At 39.8% G+C, this 21,852-nt stretch overlaps 2 protein-coding genes across 2 annotated transcripts in view; both read left to right on the top strand.

The window, feature by feature from the left end:
• Positions 1 to 5,051, top strand: part of LOC105356030 (NACHT, LRR and PYD domains-containing protein 3-like) — a 43,799-nt gene extending 38,748 nt beyond the window's left edge. The window contains exon 9 of the mRNA XM_023964696.1: positions 4,703 to 5,051. Within this exon, the coding sequence (XP_023820464.1) occupies positions 4,703 to 4,850 (148 nt within the window). The 3' untranslated portion in view covers positions 4,851 to 5,051. The remainder of the gene's footprint in view (positions 1 to 4,702) is intronic.
• Positions 5,052 to 5,672: 621 nt separating this feature from the next.
• Positions 5,673 to 21,389, top strand: LOC110015767 (ribonuclease inhibitor-like). The gene is made up of 11 exons (XM_023949776.1): positions 5,673 to 5,706; positions 6,105 to 6,444; positions 8,279 to 8,452; positions 11,104 to 11,277; positions 14,931 to 15,104; positions 15,818 to 15,991; positions 16,857 to 17,030; positions 18,702 to 18,875; positions 19,938 to 20,114; positions 20,605 to 20,778; positions 21,005 to 21,389. The coding sequence occupies exons 1-11, from the start codon at positions 5,673 to 5,675 to the stop codon at positions 21,039 to 21,041; spliced, it is 1,806 nt and encodes a 601-aa protein (XP_023805544.1). The 3' UTR covers positions 21,042 to 21,389.
• The last annotated feature ends 463 nt before the right edge of the window (positions 21,390 to 21,852 follow it).

Raw genomic sequence — 21,852 nt, 5'->3', positions numbered from 1 at the left:
GCCAGAGAGCCTGGGCAGGCGTGCAGAACCATAGTGCATGCATGTAATTGTCGGGTAGATTACCGTCACAGTGCTGACAAATGTCTGAGTTGCTGAAACCCATCTTGAACATCCTCTGTCCAGTGTAGTAAATTCTGTGTAGAGTTTTGAAATGGATTAGCTGCAGATTTGGACTTTTTGTCAGTTTAAAGGTGTTTAGACAAAGTTCTGACCAAAAGCTTTCATCTGTGCTGATGCTCAAATCCGCATCCCATTTTGTTGTCGGAAGTGAAATATTATTATCTAAATTACATAAAAGTTTGTATATTTTGGAGAGAGTTTTATTCATTGAGAAATTGATCAGAGTGGTAACTACATCTGGTAGCTTTAAATCGTTGTCTCTGTATTTAAACTTTTTAGTAATAATTGATTTAAGTTGCTGATATTCCAAGAAGTTATTTATTCCATGTTTGTCTTGAAGTTCCTGGGGAGTTATGAATCTTCTATCAATAATTATGTGCTCTAGTTGTTTTATGCCCCCTGCTTGCCAAGCTGGGAAGTGGATAATTTTTTTGTTTATGAGGATGCCTGGGTTGTTCCAGATGGGTGTCATTTTGCATGGTTGAATTGATGATTTTGATATTTTGAGAAATTCCCACCAGGCTGTTAAAGTGGCATTTATATTAATACTTTTGAAACAATCCTGTTTTTTAACTGTTTGGCTAATAAATGGTAGCTCTGACAGGTTGATCTTTCCACATAACGCCTGTTCCAAGTCTAACCATGAGTTGGTTTCTGGATTATTTTTTAACCATTTTAAGATGTAAGTAAGTACAAAAAGTAATTGTGGAAGTTAGGTAATTCTAATCCTCCACAGCTTTTTGCAGATTTTAAAGTTTTTAGACTAATTCTTTCAGGTTTATTGTTCCATAAAAAGCTTGATATGGATGAATCTAATGTTTTGAACCATTTTAATGGCGGTTGTGTGGGAATCATTGAGAAGAGATAATTAACTTTGGGTAAGATTTTCATTTTAACCGTGGCTACCTTGCCCATAAGGGACAGAGGCAGGTTGGTCCAGCGTGTTAGATCGTCCTGTATGTTTTTCAGTAATGGGGTGTAGTTTAGCTGCACCAGTTCTGATAGTTTGGGGGAAAAATTGATACCTAGATATTTGATATTTCCTGATTTAACTGGTATTGTGAGTCTTTGCTCCGCATTATTGTTCAGTGGTAATAAAACAGACTTATTCCAATTAATGGAATAGTTTGATATAGAGGAGAATTCATTAATGATTGTTGCCGTTTCATTTACAGAATGTAAATTACTTAAAAACAGTAATATGTCATCTGCATAGAGACTCATTTTATGATGGCTGTGTTTGGTTTTAATTCCTTTAATGCTCTCATTCTGTCTTATTGCTGCAGCTAGAGGCTCAATAAATATAGCAAAAAGAGAAGGAGAGAGTGGGCAACCCTGTCTGGTTCCTCTTCCAAGAAAAAACCTGTTGGAAGTCTGTTTATTAGTTCTAACTGATGCATTGGGGTTGTGGTATAATATTTTGATCCAATTGATGAATGATTCTCCAAACCCAAACTTATGGAGGGCAGCAATAAGGAACTTCCAATTTACTCTATCAAAGGCTTTTTCAGCATCCAGTGATAGTACAGTCATTTCCTGGTTTTTGATGGTGGCAAAGTCTATTATGTTAACGAGTCTGCGGACATTGTCATCCGAGTGTCTGCCTTTGATGAATCCAGTTTGATCAAAGTCAATTATGTGAAGAGTGACTTTTTCTATTCTCTGTGCTAGTGCTTTGCAGATAATTTTTACATCTGCATTAATTAAAGAAATAGGGCGATAGCTTGAAGGACTAGTGGGGTCTTTGTCTGGTTTTAGAAGAAGGATAATGTTGGCGGAGTTCATGTTAGGTGGTAGAGATTGGCTTTCATTGATAAATTTTACCGTTTTATAAAATGTTGGTGCCAGTTGTTCCCAGAATTCCTTATAAAACTCTGCAGGAAAGCCGTCAGGCCCTGGTGCTTTACCATTAGGCATAAGTAACAGAGCTTCATGAAGCTCAGACAACGAGAGCGGAGAGTCTAAATTTGTGATTTGATCTTCGTTTAACCTGGGCAGGTTTACATTGTTGTTAGCAATTTTTTATCAAACCCTGTGACTTAAATAGCCAAATGCTATCCCGAATTGTGGCACTAGCTTACCATACATTTTTACTTGTTGGGTCAACTGGTTTGGAAGCTTTTAATTTTTCCAAAGCTATTAAAAACACAACCTAACTTTAATTGCTTACCATTGAGTTTTTAATATAAAAGAAATCATAAAAAATATTTGTTGCCAAGTGTGAAATGTCAATTCAGACACAAGGGGCTTAAAAATTATGTGGGTATTTTATTTCCCGACTATTCCAGAGAAAGGGAACAGCATTAATTTTGGCTTGATTTGGTTGTGCAGCAAAAATAAAATACAAGATGAAGATGAAACAAATAAGGAAAATCCCCAACAAGACAACAGCAGTGGCCTTACTTGAATAAAACACAATAGAGGCCACTGATCATTTACATGATCACAGTATTATGCCAACACACAATGTCACAACAATAAAAAAAAAAACAACCTAAAACTCACAGATAATTGATCGCAAAAGACCGGCCCTTACCAGCCTGCGCCAAAATCTTTTAATCACTTCTTCGCCAAAGCAGATGTGCTGAAATAGGACCTTCAAATTGTTACCTCATCACACCCATGACAACAAACTGGCCTGTCAGCTTTAAGTCTTAAAAAAAACAACAGTGCCACTTAGTGGCCCCTCCCAACATTAACCATGTTAAATTAGTGTAACTCACTTGACCTGGTTGCATTTCCTTATTGTCAGGGTCCGCTCGGCAGAGATTGAGCCACAGGACAAAAAAGATCTTCAAATCAGGGGTTTTATTTTACCCAACACAAAAATGACATGGGCCTAAATTTAAATGGAGTCAACTTAGCAAAAATGTAACTGAGTGAATCAATAACAAAAGCTAAAACCAACTGAACCAAAAACTGACCCACCAACAGGAAACATAAGGGAGATTTTATATTTGCTGATCAGGCCAATGACACAATAGGGAGGGAATCACAAATACAAAATATTTAACACCTAAATATTAAATAAAGAAGTAAATTACTAGTAAATTAACGCTTTAACTAAGAAACTGAACTTGTACTTCAAAACAAGTTTTAACATATCCAGAAAATACAAACAGTAGTCCAACATAAGAATTATCTTTGTCTTCCCCCTCCATCTTCTCCAGATAGAAGTGTTCAGGAAGTAGTCCATGCTCCTGCCTTTCCTCGTCATCAGGGAACTACTTCATCTCCCCCCACTGCAACATCATCAGGAAGTTTCCCAGCTCCTGCCTCTGTCTGCCCGAGCATCAGTCCTCAGACAGAACTCAAATTTTATTACAAAATTAACTAAATGTGTGCTCAAATCAATAAGCCAATTTTGTTATGTAATATGTTAAATAAAATGAAATGGTTTATTCCAGCGGTCCCCAACCTTTATTGCACCACAGATCGGTTTGATGTCTGGCAAATTTGTCATGGACCAGTATGTTATGTGTGGCGGACACACACTGCAGCAACGTTGCAGTAAAGGCAGAGACATGTGATAAGATGTACTCTGCACTTTTATTTTGACACGCTAAACATTGTACATCGCACAGGTGTCATCACCCTCTCCACCTCCCACACTCATGGTGCTAAAAAGGAACACAACAGGAAGAAATGACTAAGGGGGAAACAACATAACTGCCAGATAAAAGGACCCGTAGGCAAAAAGAAACACCCGTGCTCAACCCTATTTTGACCAAAGCAGGCAAAGGGGATTGATTTAATTCCCTGTGATGCCAGCTCTGACAGTAACCCCTGCAGCCTGCGGAACTCCGACAGCAGACCAAACGTGCACGTGACCGGCACAACAGTACAACAAAATAATATGACTTCCATGAAAACTGTAGTGTGTCTTATTTTGGTATTTCAATGTCACAATTCGGGATATGTTTGGACGTGTTGGGTCACCTGGGTCGGAAGCTATTGGAAAAAAATGTTAAACTATACAATACAAAAATTTTTGATAATTCACTCATAAATTTATTGACGGTCCTTAAAAGTCACCGCTGGGGATCCGGGCTGAATGTCTGTCGAATATCCAACCTAAAACTAACTTCACCACAGTAGCGTAGGAGTGAATCTGTGAACCTTAAATACTGACTTAAACTTAATCTTAAAAAAACACACCACCTCAAAGAATGACACCTAAATAAAATTTTTCTAGGCAGCTGTGACCATCTCCAGCGGAGCCCGGGTGAGAAGGGCATCCAGAAGAAGTTGCAGCAAACCAGCACAGAACAAAAGCAAAATTAAACACAGAAACAAAAACACAAGATCTAAACCATAACCGCACAGTTTACTTTACTTGAGCAATGTTTTTGGGAAGTAGAGCTACTTTTACCTGTGTAACATTTTGGATACCCTGCCTTCTGAACCCCCCAAAAACAAAAGTGATTGGCTTTGGGTATTGATAAATAAACCATCAAAACTCTGAAGACTGATGGTTATCAGATAGATTCACACACAGAGAGGTGAGCTATGTGTGTTGAACACCTAAATTCAAATGATCATCTTCACACTGTTCACACATACTTTACATGTCTGCTTCCAGGTTGAAGAACTGCAGTTTGACAGAAATCTTCTGTAAAGCTCTAGTCTCACGTCTAAAGTCCAACCCATCCAATCTGACAGAGCTTGACCTGAGAAACAACAATCTTCAGTACTGCAGACTGCAAACTCAGAGGTCAGTAAAAAGCTGAACCCCCTGATGGATAAAAATAATCAATCAGGTAAAGAACTATGCCATTTCAGTGGACAAATTTTCAACATATGTAATTTCAAGGCTGTAAGCTAATTTAGCTGATAGCAAGAGTAGAATGATGCTGTTCATCACAGACTGCTGCTTTTCTCTGCTCTGACTGACAAGATGGCATCTGCTTGAGCAGCATGGTCTAATTCAGTTTATGTAATGATCACAAGTTTAAGCACTGCAACTGTATCTCAGATATAAGTTGCTTTTACCAAGGCAAATTTGTTGTGCTTTTATTTAGGTAACTTAAAATATAGAAAGGGAACAGTCAGCATTATCTGATACCACCACAGAATACATTTAAAAAAAAAATGGAATGAATGTGCCTTGACCAATAAGGTTGTACAAGTATGATTGGGGGCACTAATTCTTTCCAGGAACAACAAAATGTGTAATGATGAGGCAGCATGACTGGTTGAAGGAAAGTTCCTTTAATGTGACAAAAATGCTTTGTTTACATATCTGCACTGTCGCGCTGCAACCCCGCTTTCTTACACGTGGAAGCAAACTAGTAACGGTAATCGCCCCGATGTCTGCCTTTTTTCAGAGCCTCCCAGCAATGGATTATAGTTCATCGACCTGATCGATCAGGTCGATGAACCCATTGCTGGGAGGTTCAGCAGAACTTTGGCCCGCTTTGCCGATAGCATTTTGGTTGATGCTAAGTGCATTAGTCTATTAGCAGCTGTGCAGCCGCAGTGCTTTACTCGTGCTTATCTGAGTCAGCTACAAAGCACTGCAAGCCATGTTTTTGTATGTTGCTGGCAGCAACATGGCACAGAGTTTCAATCTGGTATCCATCCCAAGTAAAATCTAAGTAGTTCATGTCTCATAACAACAAAAAAAGCTGCCTCTGGCCAAGGTCTTCCTGTTTTATGTGTGCAGAGTAGAGTTGCTCAAAGAGGCTCTGTGTGCGCTGCTGCCAACTAGCAGTCGAAGGGTGAAGTGGAAAACAAGAGTCAGATGCTGAAGGACACTCAGAAATAATAAAATAAATATTGTTTCGCCACATGAACCATTGCCATATATTTCAGAATCGTTTTTTTTCTAATACCCCTATTCACCAGTGGAGCCTCACTGGAGGCAAGGAGGGTGAAACGTCTCGCCCAAGGAGACACAACAACAGTTGGCTGGGGGGAGCGAGGATCGAACCGTCGACCTTTCGATCATTGGACGACCTGTTCAACTGCCTAAGCCACTGCAGCCCGAAAGAATTGTGTAACCCTCCAGAAGCAGATCTGCAGCTCTCATGGAGGCCACACTCCTCAGTCAGGACAGGGATTCCTGTCTCTGCATCGTACTGAGTCAAGGACCTGTACACACCTGATCCACTTCACACTATTCATACACACTTTTCTGTCTGTTTTCAGTTTGGAAAACTGCAGTTTTTTCAAAATTAACGGTGAAGCTCTGAGCTCAGCTCTAAAGTATAACCACTCCAATCTGACAGAACTGGACCTGAGTTTCAACAACTTAGAGGATTCAGGATTTCTTCATCTCTGTGAATTTCTAAAGAGTCCAGACTGCAGACTGCATACTCTGAGGTCAGTAAATAAGCTGAAGTCAGGAGGCAGTGTTTCCAACACACTGATGTCCTACCGGCATTTGTTGTTCTTCTTTACCTCCTAACTGGGCCTAAAACAGATCTACTTCCAATAAACAAAGACCATAATGTAAATTTAAAAGGAAACAAAGATTTTAAAACTCAAATAAACAACTTTGTTTAATTTTAGTCTTCACGGTAATGTTTCCTTTTTAAAAGATGCAATGAAAGGATGATTTTTTAAACAGGCACTGAAAGAAACCCCCAAGAACATAGTCACATAGGTGTTTTTGTGTTGTCTGGGGGGTTGTAGAGGGGAGAAGTTGCATATTGTAAGTGTGATCAGTGTATTGTAAAGTACTTGTAAGGCTAAAATAAGTTGCAAGCACTCATGAGGTATGAGTGATGATTTGTATGGTACTCCTATGCCACACAGTTGTTAGTAAGGTTGGAGTTCTAGTCCCTTGCTTCATACATAAGGGCTTGTAGGATGCCTATAGCAGTGTTTTTCAACCAGTGTGCCGCGGCACACTAGTGTGCCGTGGGAGATGGCCAAGTGTGCCGTGGGAAATTGCCCTCATTAACTGATCTAAAAACCCATTTCCCATCTCCAGGATTTTAGCTCTTTGTTCATCCAAACAGGCCCTGATAAAACACTGAGGAGTTAGGAATATAAAAGATCGTAAAATACCTTTTCTTTGCGTTTATTTTATTTTATTAAAGACATTTTGATAAGAATGACGTACCGCGATTCAGCTGCACCATCGGCTGTAGTTTGGAAAAGTCCCGTGTTGGGGGGGTTAATCACATGTCATCAGTCTGACCAATCAGAAGTGGTTAAAGTCTTCACTTCCTTGTCCCGATTTAGCTCGTAAAGTCGCTCAGTTCTAACAGAAATACCAGCTAAAGCTCGTCTTTAGCGGTGTAGCTTTCCACAGAATCTGGTATCAGACCATGGAATAAGTGAACAAAACAATGAAGCTCCGAAAACCGAACTTCGGCCGTTTTATGCACTACATCTCCCATGATGCATTGGGTTGTGAGAGTGACAGCGCAAAAGGAGATCTGTTGTTAAACGTCTTGAAACTAACGAACACACAAACTGTTTTTAAATCTTCTAACTTAACTTTTATTGCATCTTTTAGAAAAAAAACAGCTACAGTTTCCAGCTTTTTCTGTAACAATTATCTAAAAAATGCATGTGAGATTGTGCAGGGGCTGTAGATCAATACAGACTATGAGTTTCTCCTTTTTTTTTCATTTTTGGATGCTGGTGTGCCGCGGGATTTTTTTTAAGGTTAAAGTGTGCCGTGGCTCAGAAAAGGTTGAAAAACACTGGCCTATAGTATGCCCACACAAAGTGCAGTCTGAGTGTCTAATCTCCTATTTTGTAACAGTCATTCTGTACTCAAGGAGTGCTCACTTATCACAAGAACAGCACTAATGGGCTCCTTGTGTAGTTTTTAGGATTTGAAAGGGTTCTTGAAAAAATGTCCCACCTACCAAACCCTTATTTGTTTTTAAGTGGCTATGATCCATTGCTCGCAGCAAGAAAAAATTGTGCATGAACATTTTTACAATTTACATCTTAACCCTTGCGCTATCTTACATGACCCCACCCTTATATTGACGTGTTATTCCTACCATGGCAAAGGTGGATAAAGGTGGAAAGATTTCATGTAATCCATGGACACCAGTGAAGATCACAAATCATTGAAGAAAAAAGGTTCAGTGCACTGTCTAGTGGGTCTAGATGACCCAACTCCCAACGTTAAAGTGCCTGAAAACTATATCTTTTTCATATCATTCACAGTTACTTTACTTGGTTCTTTCAGGTTGGAGAACTGTAGATTGTCTGAGATCAGCTGTAAAGCACTGGGCTCAGCGCTGAAGTCCAACCCATCCAATCTGACAGAACTGGACCTGAGCCTTAACAATTTGCAGGATTCTGGATTTCTTCATCTCTGTGGTTTTTTGGAATGTCCAGACTGTAGACTACAGACTCTGAGGTCAGTAAATAAGCCGAACTCCCTAAAAGTTCTCTAAAAGCTATACTTCACCTCCAACAAAGTCAAGGGAAAATAAATAAATAAAAAGATAAGAGGAATGATTTACACAGCACCTATGTGCCACCTGCTGCTCTGGCTCTTCTTTACAACCTGCATCAACTTCAAAACAGATATACTTCTAGGAAAACTGGAAATGACAAATATGATGCTCAGTTGTAACAATCAGATCATTTTGTACGAGTGTCTCCCAAATATCCTCTTGTTTGGTTATAAAAAGTGGAACAACAAGAAGACTTCTAAAACAGAGCAGAAAGATAAGAAAAAAATTAACTTTTTCTGTAGTTCCTCAAATAAATCCAAAACTCCTTACCACTGTAAGAGAAAACTGAGAAAGATGAGTGTTAAACAATTTCTTAGAGGACGCAGACTTTTTTTGTGTCCTCGAAGGATTTTAGAGAAAATATGGATGAGGACAAAGTTGTATTTGTGTTGATGCTGGTAAAACTTCTTAGTGCAAATTCGCTATATGTAAGGGTATATGGCCAACGAAGTGTTCATTATCACTTTTTAACGTACCCCTTGGAAGCCTGAACCGTCCGTTGCGTAGCTTCCGCGAAGTGTGTGACAATGCACACTTCGAAGGCCATTAACCCGCTTATACCATGGTCACTTACAAAAGAAGTAAATATTAACCCGTTTTTAGTCCCTAATTCTTGTTTTTTTTCCGAATGGTAATTGCTTTTTTCACGAAAAGCGGACTATTTTTTACGCAGTGCGGCGCGTTGTCAAGTTACCGTGACAATGCGCCGCACCAGTGCTGCAGTCAAGATTCAGCGATATAAAGCAATAAATATATGCTGATCATCCTGATGGGTTACATAAAGCATCAGTTTAGAGAGAAAGTTCACCTTCTGCAGTTGTTTTTGTTTGTTTGTTTTTAGAAAAGCCATTGCATGGTAGTCACTGTGGTAAATCACTTTTTAATCCATAACCAGCAGCCAATCAGAATAGAGTTTTCACCCGGACCATGGTATAATGGAAGTTTACTGACAGCTTCACTCTAAAAAGAAAAAAGTTGATCCAACATAATTGAATCACTTCAATTGGTAACACCTAATTGAATTAAGTTTATTCAACTTAATTTTTTATGGCTTTCCAACTTAATTTGATATGTTGATCTAACTTAAAGAAAATGTTTTTCCATTTTGTTGATACAATTTAAATTGACACATTATTCTAAAGTTTCCACCACAGGGCCTGGTGATTTTCATATCAAAGACATGAATGACTCAGCAATGTCTCGCATTACAAGGCAGGAGCTCACATGTCGCGAACTCTGTCTTTAATATTTGGGACTTAGGGTGTTTTACCACACAAGGGCGTTGGTCATCATCCTCTACCAAACTGTAACTCATGGTGCAGAAATAAATGAACATGACAGTTTAACTGACTAGTTCAAACAGAGTAAAACAGCTAGATAACAAAAAACCCATGGACAAAAACTCACACTTAAACTCCAATCTGCCCAGATAGGCAAAGACATTGGTATCCCATAATTCCTTGCGCTGCCTCACGTTATGACATCATTACGCATTGACAGCTTCACACCAAAGTTACACCAACTTAATTGAATTAAGTTGATTGAAAGTAAAATAACTATGTGAGACAACAACTTGTTATTTTTAAGTTGAATGAACTAAAAAAATGATTTGTTTTCACCAAACTAAATAGTTAAGTTAGAACAACGCAAAAAAGTACATCTTTCCAACTACAGCCCAAATAGTCTTTTTAGAGTATTTGGGCTGTAGACACAAGAACACAGAAAAAAGAGGAGACACTATTTTTTGACAAAGTTGTAGATTAAAATAACACTAATCTGGTAGGAATTATTAAACTAATTTCTATTTTAAATGTTCTTTTAGTTAACTTTGTGGAAAAAACTAAAGAAAGTTGATAATATCTATCCTCTTTATTCTCAGGAACATATGCTCAACAGGTTTTGGAGCTGCAGTTTGTAGCTTTGGCAGATTTTCACTCGATAAGAGTCAGAGTACTGAGGCGTCATGCAGGATTCAGATCAAGTCAGAAAGTAATTTTTAAAAGGGAACTTTTGTGTTCAGAAGAGCCCATTTCAATCAGTACTGACAACATTACCATGTCAGACAGATTATTTATTCTCCAGAGAGGCTGAGCTGCACATTGAACACATAACCCCACCTGATTGTTTTTTATTGATTTATTTCAAGAATTGTAGTCAAAGCAATAAAGAATTTACACATATTTATCAAACTCATTACAGAAATGATGAAATACATTGATTAAAAATACAGAAAATAAAATAAAAATGTCACTTAAATAACATTTGCTTAATTAAATACAGTAATCATTAACTGAAATATAAGTAGAGCTTGATTTATAGCTTGAAAAGGAGTGGGAAGAAGCAAGTTTATATAATCCCACCACTACTGAGTTCATTCATTTGACAGTTTTACAGTGTTTTAAATCCGGCTCTGATCAGATAGATTCTCTTGAATTAACAAAATCCGGTGCCTAGTAATGATTGATGATCTTCAGAAAACATTCATTCATGATTTCAGTAAACAGTAACGGTACCTAATCCACTTCACAAACATTTTTCTGTTTGCTTTTAGGTTGGAGAACTGCAGTTTGTCAGAGATAAGCTGTGAAGCTTTGGGCTCAGCTCTGAAGTCCAACCCATCCAATCTGACAATACTGGACCTGAGTCTTAACAAGATGCAAGATCAAGGGTTTCTTCATCTGTGTGGATTTCTGGAGAGTCCAGACTGCAGATTGCAGACTCTGAGGTCAGTATGTAAATAAAACTCCCTGAAGGTGCAGGATTAGAAGAAATTTTTTTGATGTTTTAATGTATGATTTTCTGAAAACCGCAAAGCTGGTTCACAGCTTGTTTTTAATGCCACTGTCAAATGAATTTCTAAACAACTTTACCTCATGACTTTTTCCTACAAATGGCTTATGATTGTATAGCACTTTTGTAAATTCTTCAAGGGCCCAAAGCACTTTACAGTCGCAATCCCATTCACCAGAGGGATTTGGTGTTCTATGTCTTTGTATCTATGTCATGGGCGGGCAAGACGGGAATTGAATCTGCAATCTTCCAATCAGAGCTCGACAACCCACTGCTGCCTCATTGCAGACGGTGAACATAACTAGGAAGAGGGGTCAGGAAGGAAATTTTTAAACACAGTGATGTACCGCTGGGTTTTGTGGCTCCCCTTTATTTGCTGCTTTTGCATTGCAACAGACCTACCTTCAGGAAATCTGAAAATGTCATAAAGCAAAAAAAAAGTTTTTAAAGTACAGGCAGATCATTTTATTGGAGTTTTGTCACCAGATTATCTTCATATGTAGTTTTAAAAAGTGGAATATTAAGTATTTTTCAAAGAAGGGAAAAAAGAAACACTCAAGAAACAACTCATGGATGCGCTGGGACGCATCCTCAATGATGTATCCTGAGATCATGTGGTGTTTTGGGTCTCACAACATCATACACCCTCACCCAGGCAACCTAGCCGGAGTTGATCAGACCCCGACTTCGAAGCCGTCTTTGCAGCTTCGCTCACAGATTGAATGGCTCTCTTCTTGAATGGCCCTGCCTAACCGACAGAGGACTTTGCAAAGAGAACGTCCCGCAAAGCCTCTACAGCCAACTTCTACAGGCTCAAAGAAAGTTATCCAGCCTCTCTCCCTGCACCCCTCCACCAGTTGCTGGTACTTAGCGCGTTTCCTTTTATTTGCTTCCACAATACGCTCTTCCCAGGGCAGCGTAAGTTCCAGCATGATCAGATGTTTTGAAACCTCAGGGATAACTATCATGTCTGGGCGGAGATTTGTACTTACAATGTGCTGAGGGAACCATAGCTGTTTTTCTAGGTAGGCCCTGCAGCTGGCAGTCCGAGGCTTTGTGGAGGAGGCCTGTTGTTAATTGTGGCCGCGCCTGAGGTTATTCTCCAGCTTTGAAGAAGGGGACTGCCTTCTTTGGAGCGCGATGGTTTTTGCTGGTTTTAATGGCTGATGCTAAACTCTCAGCAAGTGCTTTAAGCACCTGGTCATGGTGCCAGCGGTAGCAACTACGGGTGTAAGAAAAAATCGATTCGGCAATATATCGCAATACTTCATTTTTCAATACTTCTATCGATTCAAAATGCTGCCAGGACGATATTTATTTAATTATCTCTGAGCGTCCTTCAGTGTCTGACTCTTTTTGTCCACTTCACCCTCCGACCGCTAGTTGGCAGCACAGCACGCGGAGCCTCTTTGAGCAGCTCTTCTCTGCACAAAACAACAGGAAGACTGCAGCCAGAGGCAGCTTGTTCTGTTGTTATGAGACATGAACTACTTAGTTTTTACTTGAATGGATACCAAACAGAAACTCTGAGCCATGTTGTTGCCAGTAAGATATAAAAACGTGGATTGCTGTGCTTTTTAGCGGCACAGATAAATATGAGTGAAGCACGGCAGCGGCTAATGCGCTTAGCATCGGCTAAAATGCTATCTGCAAAGTGGGCCAAAGTTCTGCAGAACCTCCCAGCAACAGATTCTAAGTTCACGACCTGTTGGATCAAAGGGATGTATACAATGCTCTGATAAAAGGCAGACAGCGTCAGATCATGGCGAGGAGCGTCACCAGTTACTTCCGTGTGTGATGTTGACTGTTCCCTTTCTATATTTTAACTTACCAAAATAAAAGCACTATGAATTTGCTTTGGTAAACCTAACTTATATATGAGATACAATTGCAGTGCTTAACATTGTAATCATTAAATAAACTGAATTTGACCATTTTATTACAGTGGAAGACATTAAAATTCAGGTTTAATTTTTTCAAAGTCATATTTTAAAAAAAAACAGAAAGGAAATATGTTTCGGTAAAATATCAGAATATGTATTGTACCACGGGGCGCGTATCGGGATACGTATCGTATCACTAGACTCTTGCCAATGCACACCCCTAGTAGCAACCATCAGCCAGAGCCCTTGGGCAGCTGCTCAGGAGATGTTCTAAAGAGTCCCTTCCAGAGCAAAGAAGGCAGGATGGTGTTTCGCTCCTCCCCCAGACATGGAGGTTTGCTGGGCTTGGCAGGGCATCATAGACAGGTTGTACCAGGAAACGGACCCGTTGGAAGTCTGTCTGCAAGACATCTGTCCAGGTAATCCAGCGCTGCAGTGTACTCTCCCAACTAGTCCATGCTCCCAGCTTCCGAAGTCCCGTTTCCCTGCTAACTCAATCTTTCGCCACACCTGTTCAGACCTCTCCCTGGAGTAGTCGGCGTCTTTCCTTGCCATGGGCCTTGCTGACCAGAGTCTTTGGGAAGTAGCCCCAACCTGCTTCGCCTGTCACCACAGTGCCCACCAGTGCCTTTTGTCTCAGGCGTGACTCTGCCTCCTCCAGTCCTTTTCCAGCCTTCCATTACCTTCCTGTCCTCATTTCAAAACCGGCTGATGACACCTTGCCATCCCTGGAGTCCCTATACTATATGACTTCTCTGGTGTGTTCCACCATGAATTCTTCCTTGAGGCCACTGAAAGGCAATTGCAGGATATTTCTTGTCCCATACAACACTGAGCTGGTAAGACTAAGTGGAAGGCCCAGCCAGCTCAGAAGAAAACCACTGATCTTCCTATCTCGGGACTCTACTGTTGTCAATGGGACTGTATAGACCAGCAAGGGCCACAAGAATTTTGGCTGGATAGAACGAGAAGAAGATCTGGGAAACAACCTCAGACGGCAACTAGGAAAACATCTGGAGGGCCTGGTTAATTATACAAATGACACTTGGTCATTAAAGTTAAAAAAAAACTTTTTCTGTTATGCAGTTTTATAAAAATTATTTATGTGCGAAATGTATTTTTTTGTCTATTCTCTGTAACAACTTTTAGGTCTGTTTTGATTAAAGAGAAGAGAGTAAAGCTTGAAGGAAAATGGGGATCTTTCTCTGGTTAAAGAACAAGGATTATATTGGTTGAATTAATGTTCAGTCGCAGTGATTGGTTTTCCTTAATAAGTGTAACAATTTTATAAAAACAAATTGTTCAATTGTTCCCAGAATTTTGAAAATTCAGCAGGAACGCTGTCAGGCCCTGTGGCTTTGTTGTAAGGCATAGACAAAAGAGACTCATGAAGTTCAGACATTAAGATTGGTGAGTCTAAATTTGTAACTTGCTGATCATTTAACTATGGAAAGTTTAGATTTTGAGGGTTAAGATGATGCTATGATCAAACTTAAATGATTTGACTTTTAAAAAAAAACTAAAAAGCAAAAGAGTATTTGGAGGATGCAGGTTTTACAAAACTGACAGCACAACCATTAGAAATCTGTAGTCTGATTGTCATCAGACACATTCATTCACAGAGATGCTGAGTTGCATATTGAATGCCTGAACACACCTGATTCACTTCACATAGTTCAATTAACACATACTTTTCTGCTTTTAGGTTGAAGTACTGCAGTTTGTCAAAGACCAGCTGGGCTGCTATGGACTCAGCTCTGAAGTCCAACCAATCCAACCTGATAGACCTGAACATAAGCTTCAACAAGCTGCAGGATTCAGGATTTCTCCATCTGTGTGGTTTTCTGGAAAGTTCAGACTGCAGACTGCAGACTCTGAGGTCAGTAAAACCCAAAATGATGAGAAAAACCAAACCGGATGAAGAATTTTCTAATGTTTAGTAATAGGACTGATGCTGAGAAGATGTTTTGCTGTTATTCAATATTGTTTTGTTTTAAACATTGATAAAAAGAGAAAAGGTGAGAACACACATGAAATGAAATGGATCAACTGGGTTTGCAAGGAGAAAAATAGTGGTGTTCAGGACTGACAGACACTTCTTTCTTAGCTTAGGATGCTAACATGTACTTTCACTACTCAACTTTTTCAAAAATCAACACAGCAAAGCATGCCCTTTTTGGAGACCACTGGATTAGTGGCAGTCTGCCAAAGCTTATTGTTAGAGTCACCTCAAGTCAGGAAGTCATTTCTTACAGGGGACTTGTGTTCAGAAATGTCTCATTTACAGACAAAATATTGATATATTTAAAGAGGTCTACCTTTGAATACTCATAATTGAGGAAGTTACGTAAAAATATATGGCATTATACCCGGGCTGTTTGATGCTGTGTGTCCTTATCTGCTACAAATTAAAGTCTGTTTGACATAAGTTGATCATCTTGGCTTATAAATATCAAAAGTACTGATACAAGAACCATAAATAACTTTTATGTCTGTATTTTGTCATACAGATTCATACACAGAGATGCTGAGCTGCATATTGAACCCCTGGCCTCCACATCACATCATTCACACACACTTATCTGTTTTCAGGTTGGTGAACTGTCAATTGTCAGAGATCAGCTGTGTAGTTCTTGGCTCAGCTCTGAAGTCCAACCCATCCAATCTGACAGAACTGGACCTGAGTCTTAACAGCCTGCAGGATTCAGGATTTCTTCATCTGTGTGGTTTTCTACAGAGTCCAGTTTGCAGACTGCAGACTCTGAGGTCAGTACCCAATGCATGCTGGAGATCTTGGCTTGATGTCAATGCATCAGGACATCATCTACAGAAGCAAAGAGGATATCTTGTGGTCCCCAAACCAGTTCCCCTTTGTCCCCTTGCTGTGCCTAGAAATTCTATCAATAAAGATAATGAACAGAACTGCTAATAGAGGATAGCCCTCCCAGAGGCCAATGCTGTCACAGGAGCACATCTAACTTACTGTCAGCTATGTAAAGAAAGCTTCCCAAACCCCATGCTCACAGAGTACCCTCCATAGGGTGCCACTGGAGAAGTGGCTGAAAACCTTATCCTAATCCAGAGAAATGCATATGAAGTGGATGAGCAAATTCCTGTGAGTAATGAGGCATCCATACTTGGATGGACTAGTGTGGAACAAAATCCACGGAAAATAATTACAGACTCAAAGGAACAAGTCAACAAAATCCTGCAAACTTAACTGTATTTCAGTTCTTTGATGAACTGAACATCATTTTTATCTTATCATTAATGGGGTTAAATAACTTGATATATTTGTACATTCACACAAAGTGTCACAAGAAAGACAAGAAAGAAAAAACAGAGAAAAAAAGGCAGGTTTTGGTGAAAAGAAGAGAAATTAAAGAATTGGTTAAAATTCATGATGGAGTCAGCCGATGTTAGGAAGTCATTTCTTACAACAGACATGAGCTCAGAAGAGTCCACTTTAGAGTCAGTACTGACAGCAGAAACATCAGAACGCTATACTCAATCTGTGGGACTATAATCAGACAGATTCATAAATCAAGATGCTGAGCTGCACATTGAACATCCTTTAGACACCTTAACCACCTCAATCAATTTACACACACTCTTTCTGTCTGAATTTTAGGCTGGAGAACTGCAGTTTGTCAAGGATTAGCTGTGAAGCTTTGGGCTCAGCTCTGAAGTCCAACCCTTCCAGTTTGACAGAATTAGACTTGAGTCTCAACAACCTGCAGGATTCAGGGTTCCTTCATTTGTGCAGTTTTCTGGAGAGCCCAGACTGCCGACTGCAGACTTTGAGGTCAGTAAACAAAAAGAATTCCTTGAAAGATGAGAAAACCGTAGCAGGTCATGTTTGAATGGAAACATGTTTTAATATGTCAATTCGGTGCTGCAAAGCCAGATCACAGTATATCAATGGTTTTATGTGTAAACTTTGATAAAAAGACACAAGATATCCATAGAAAGTAATTCTCTTCACTCACAGAAGCATGAATTGGTTTCCTGTTGCAACAAGAAAAGTCATGGTGTTCATGACAGACAGCTGCTTCTCTCTCGGCTCAAAATTTGTTCTGTAGCAAACCCAACTTTTCCACAAGTCAAGTCTGAGCTGCAGAAGACTTCTTTCTATGTGTCTAAAAGTCAGACACATCAAAGCATGTTAGCTTGCACGTACACACCAACACAGACACGAGTGTGAGCGCAGGTAGGAAAGCAAAAAAACAAAATGCAATCAATGAGTCACACACTCTTAAGTCAGGGCATGAATTATTAGCAAACGTCCACTAAACCAGTGTTTTTCAACCAGTGTGCCGCGGCACACTAGTGTGCCGTGGGAGATGGTCAAGTGTGCCGTGGGAAATTGTCCTCATTCAATGATCTAAAAACATTTTCCATCTCCAGGAAATCAGCTCTTTGTTCATCCAAACAGGCCCTGATAAAACACTGAGTAGTTAGGAATATAAAAGATCTTAAAATTACTTTTTCTTTGTGTTTATTTAATTCTATTAAAGACATTTTGATAAAAATGACGGTACCGCGAGTTAGCTGCAGCTACAACTGTGTAAGGAAACGTCCCGCCCCTTTAACAGTCTCCGCCAATCATTCTTGAAGGTTTAATCACATGTGATCAGTCTGACCAATCAGAAGTGCTTAAAGTCTTCACTTCCTTGTTCTTAATTCTGCTGATAAAGTCGCTCAGTTCCAACAAAAATACCAGCTAAAGCTCGTCTTTAGCGGTGTAGCTTTCCACAGAGTCCGGTGTCAGACCGTGGAACAAGACAACAAAACAATGAAGCTCAGAGACGCGAGTCTTTCTGCCTTTTTTCGGCAGTTTTCACACTACATCTCCCATGATCCATTGTCTTAAAGGGAAAGCGCACAATGAGTCGTCCATGTGAACTACAACAAACAAACAGTTTCTAAATTTTTCTAATTTAACTTTTATTTCATGTCTTAGAAAAAAACAGCTGCAACTTCCTGCTTTTTCTGCCACAATTATCACAAAAATCCACGTGAGATTGCAAGGGGGGGGGGGGGGGCTGTCGATCAATACAGACAGTGAATTACTGCTTTTTTTTTTTTTTTTTGGATGCTGGTGTGCCGCTGGATTTTTGTCACTAGACTGCTGAAGCTTCATGTTGGAGTCAGCAGAGGTCAGGAAGTCATTTTTACAGTGGACTATCAGAAGAACCTATTTCCTAGTCAGTGCTGATAACAAACTATTTTTACGCAGAGAGGTTGGGCTAAACCTCTCAGCTTTTTATTCTGATCTATAACGTTTTATTCATTTTTTATTCTGTTAATTTCTTATTGATGTTTTAATGTAGTTTGTTTTTTTATTTTTTACCTTGTAAAGTGACCTATTACCTGAAAGGCACTTGAAATAAAAATGCATTATAAACATGGAACACTTAAATACACGTGATCCACTTCACATCGTTCACATAAACAATTGTCTTTTTATTATCAGGTCAAAGTACTGCCGTTTGTCGGGGGTTAGCTGTGAAGCTTTGGGCTCAGCTCTGAAGTCCCACCCTTCCAGTTTGACGGAAATAGACTTGAGTCTCAACAACCTGCAGGATTCAGGATTTCTTCATTTGTGTGGTTTTCTGGAGAGTCCAGACTGCAGACTCCAGACTCTACGGTCAGGCTCCGATTTCAGTTGCTTTCAGATCCATATCATGAAGTTGTGTTGATTCTAAGCTATAGACATAATACTGATGTTCTGCTCCTGCATGCTGACCATTTATATGCTGTTGGCTGTTTTTCTTTTTCTGACCTTTGGCATATTCACTCTGGGACACAATCTAATGTTACTTTACCTCTTCCTTCTCATTGCCAGTGTCAATATTTACTTTTTTTCACAAATATCTGAAGCAGTTACCTCTTCTTCAACCTGTTTACTGCAGTTATAAGGAAAGCTCCTTTGTAAATCAAAGTGATGTGATATGAATGAAGGTTCATGTTTTCTTGAAGTTCAGGCTCATTCCAATAATAGCAGAAGCAGATATCCCTTTGCTTGTTGTGAGATCTTCATGCGGCAGCAGTGGCTCAGACGGTAGAACAGTCCGATCCCCACTCCCCCCAAGTGTTGTTGTGTCATTGGGCAACACACTTCACCCACCCTACCTCCAGTGCGGCTCCACTGGTGTGTGAATGTGTATGAATGTCCGGTGATGGTACAAGGCGCAAACTGGCAGCCACACCTCTGTCAGTCTGCCCCAGGGCTGCTGTGGCTACATCAGTAGTTTACCATCACCAAGTATGAATGAACAATGGACAAATTGTAAGCACTTGGAGCACCATGAAAAAGTGCAGATAAATCTAATCCATTATTATGCTGGAGTAAGTTTGAACTGAATTCATAGCATTTGCATTGCCATAGGTCCATATGCCTGACAGAGATGATCTTCATAAATCATTGATCAGAAATGTCCAAATTCTGAATCTGATCTGTAGCACCATCTTCCTGCTGTTGCTTGTTCTCTTCAAAGATTCAGATTTGAAGCGGCAGCATGTTGTCCTGTAGGTTCCTGAATATTCTTTTTCTCTGCTGGCTTCTTTTGATTATCTGTTGTTGCTTCACATGTTTAAACTTTTTTGCAGATTTTCAGAGCCTCTTCAGTTCTGAGCCCTTTAGAAAAACGGAAGGATAAAAGTCTGTAACTTTTTCTTTGAACTCAACTGTTTTTTTTTCCGTTTACAGGTTGGAGTTCTGCAGTTTGTCAGAGATCAGCTGTGCTGCTCTGGTCTCAGCACTGAAGTCTAAATCGCCCAACCTGACAGAACTGGACCTGAGCAGGAACAGAGAAGTGCATGACTCAGGAGTTCTTCATTTGTGTGGTTTTCTGGAGAATCCTTCCTGCAGACTGTTGACTTTGAGGTCAATTATCTTGTTTTTTGTTGTTGTTGTTTTTTGTTGTTGTTTTTTTTAGATTTTCTATGCTTCATTACAAACTGAAGCTCATTTGTGAAACTCACAAACAGATTTGAGTCATTTTGGAAGGAGGCAGGCTTAGACAGGGCGGCACTGTTCTTCTTGAAAACCATGCTCACCTAGCCCACATAATAACAGTAACATTGTTTTACCCAGTCGAAGCCCATGCACACCTTTTCCGCCTCAATCGCTTTTAGGACCCACATAATGCTACCAACAAATACCTATGCACTTTGAGCCCACATAATTATCAGTGAGGGCCCACACACATATGTTCACTGGGGGGTTACATACTCGTTCATTTTTGGTCCTCAGAAGTTCAAAGGCCTTACACTGCTGCCATACCTTTGTTTGTCTGGTTCGGTTTAGAGGAATTGAACATTAGAAAACTTGAATTTTATCTTTAAACTTAATTTTATATTTTTTCCGGATTTAGGATGAGATACTGCAGTTTGTCAAAGATCAGTTGCGTTGCTCTGGTCTCAGCTCTGAAATCCAATCCGTCCCACCTAACAGAACTGGACCTGAGGAACAACAGCCTGCAGGATTCAGATGTTAAGCAGCTGCAGGATCTGGTGGAGAGTCCAAATTCCAAGCTACAGATACTGAGGTCAGTAGAGGGTTCAAGTCAGTCCAGCTGCTTCCAGATTTTTTGTCCTGAAGTTAGTTAGTTAGAACATCCTATGAAACTGCAGCTTGCCAGATGTTCTTGAATACATCTTTCATGCCCGGTTTGTCCGTAGCTGAACACTGACTGATACCTTGAGAGTCCTTCATCTCTATTTCACTGCATTCTCTTGCCAGTGGTAGTTATGAGGAGTTGCATGTTCTTCCAGGTGGAGCAGAGAAGAGAAGCAGCAGCTGGTCTGCTGAGATGTTCTGACTGGGGCATGTTCCTCTGAGGTGGGGAGAAGAGTGATGGAAGAATCTGAGGAAGTGGAGATGAACGTTAAAGCTGCAGCATGAACTGAGATCAGCTCCATCGTCTCTCTCTGCATCAAGTTGTGGTGCTGCAGCTCCCCTGGTGGACTGATTGAAAACTGCACTTCATTTTCTCATTTTAACTTGGAGTGTTGGGAAGTATGGAGACCTATACTGTTCATAATTAAATTATTTAAATCCTTCACACATATTTTGAGTTAGCCACTATATTATCTAATATATTTTATTTTGCTTTAAAAACCCATTCATTATTTTAAAATATTCATTTTAATCATGTTGAATATTATTATAAGTCTCTTTTTCAGAAGCCGGATTTCAAAATCAATATTTTCCAAAGTAGCTTTGTCTTTATTTAATGTTGCTGCTTTTCAGAATGACTTATTAATTTCATGGAGAGCTTTTTTAGCAGAATAAGTCTGTCTGTCAATCAGTGAAAGTGGGTGGGATCTAAACGCACATTGGCTGTTCTCTGGAAATCCACTAATATTCCTGGATACCCGCTCTGTGGTGTACCAGTCAGAGAGATTACATTTTTCAGCAATATCTGCACAGCTTTGCTGACATTAGAGGATCAAATAGAGACAAACAATCTGTCTGCTGCAGAAGATGCACACATGGACCACTCTGTTTTTGTAAATTGAGGGTTTGTGTGGACACAGAGGAGCTCCGGTCATCAACATCTTGAAGTCCCCCGTTGAAACACTCCTGACTCTCGTTCTCACGCCATTCAGAGCTCTTCTCT

The sequence above is a fragment of the Oryzias latipes genome, chromosome 2, assembly GCF_002234675.1.
Source record: "Oryzias latipes chromosome 2, ASM223467v1".
Classification (NCBI taxonomy): Eukaryota; Metazoa; Chordata; class Actinopteri; order Beloniformes; family Adrianichthyidae; genus Oryzias; species Oryzias latipes.
The sequence above is the reverse complement of the archived record's forward strand: the minus strand, read 5'-3'. Positions and strand labels throughout refer to the sequence as shown.

What these genes read in the sequence shown, in the direction of transcription:
- LOC110015767 (XM_023949776.1), top strand. Translation starts at nt 5,673, where the DNA reads ATGGCACAGAGTTTCAATCTGGTATCCATCCCAA. An exon ending in TGCAGACTGCAGACTCTGAG is followed by an intron (nt 15,992 to 16,856) that starts GTCAGTACCCAA and finishes TCTGAATTTTAG; the next exon opens with GCTGGAGAACTGCAGTTTGT. An exon ending in TGCCGACTGCAGACTTTGAG is followed by an intron (nt 17,031 to 18,701) that starts GTCAGTAAACAA and finishes TTTTATTATCAG; the next exon opens with GTCAAAGTACTGCCGTTTGT.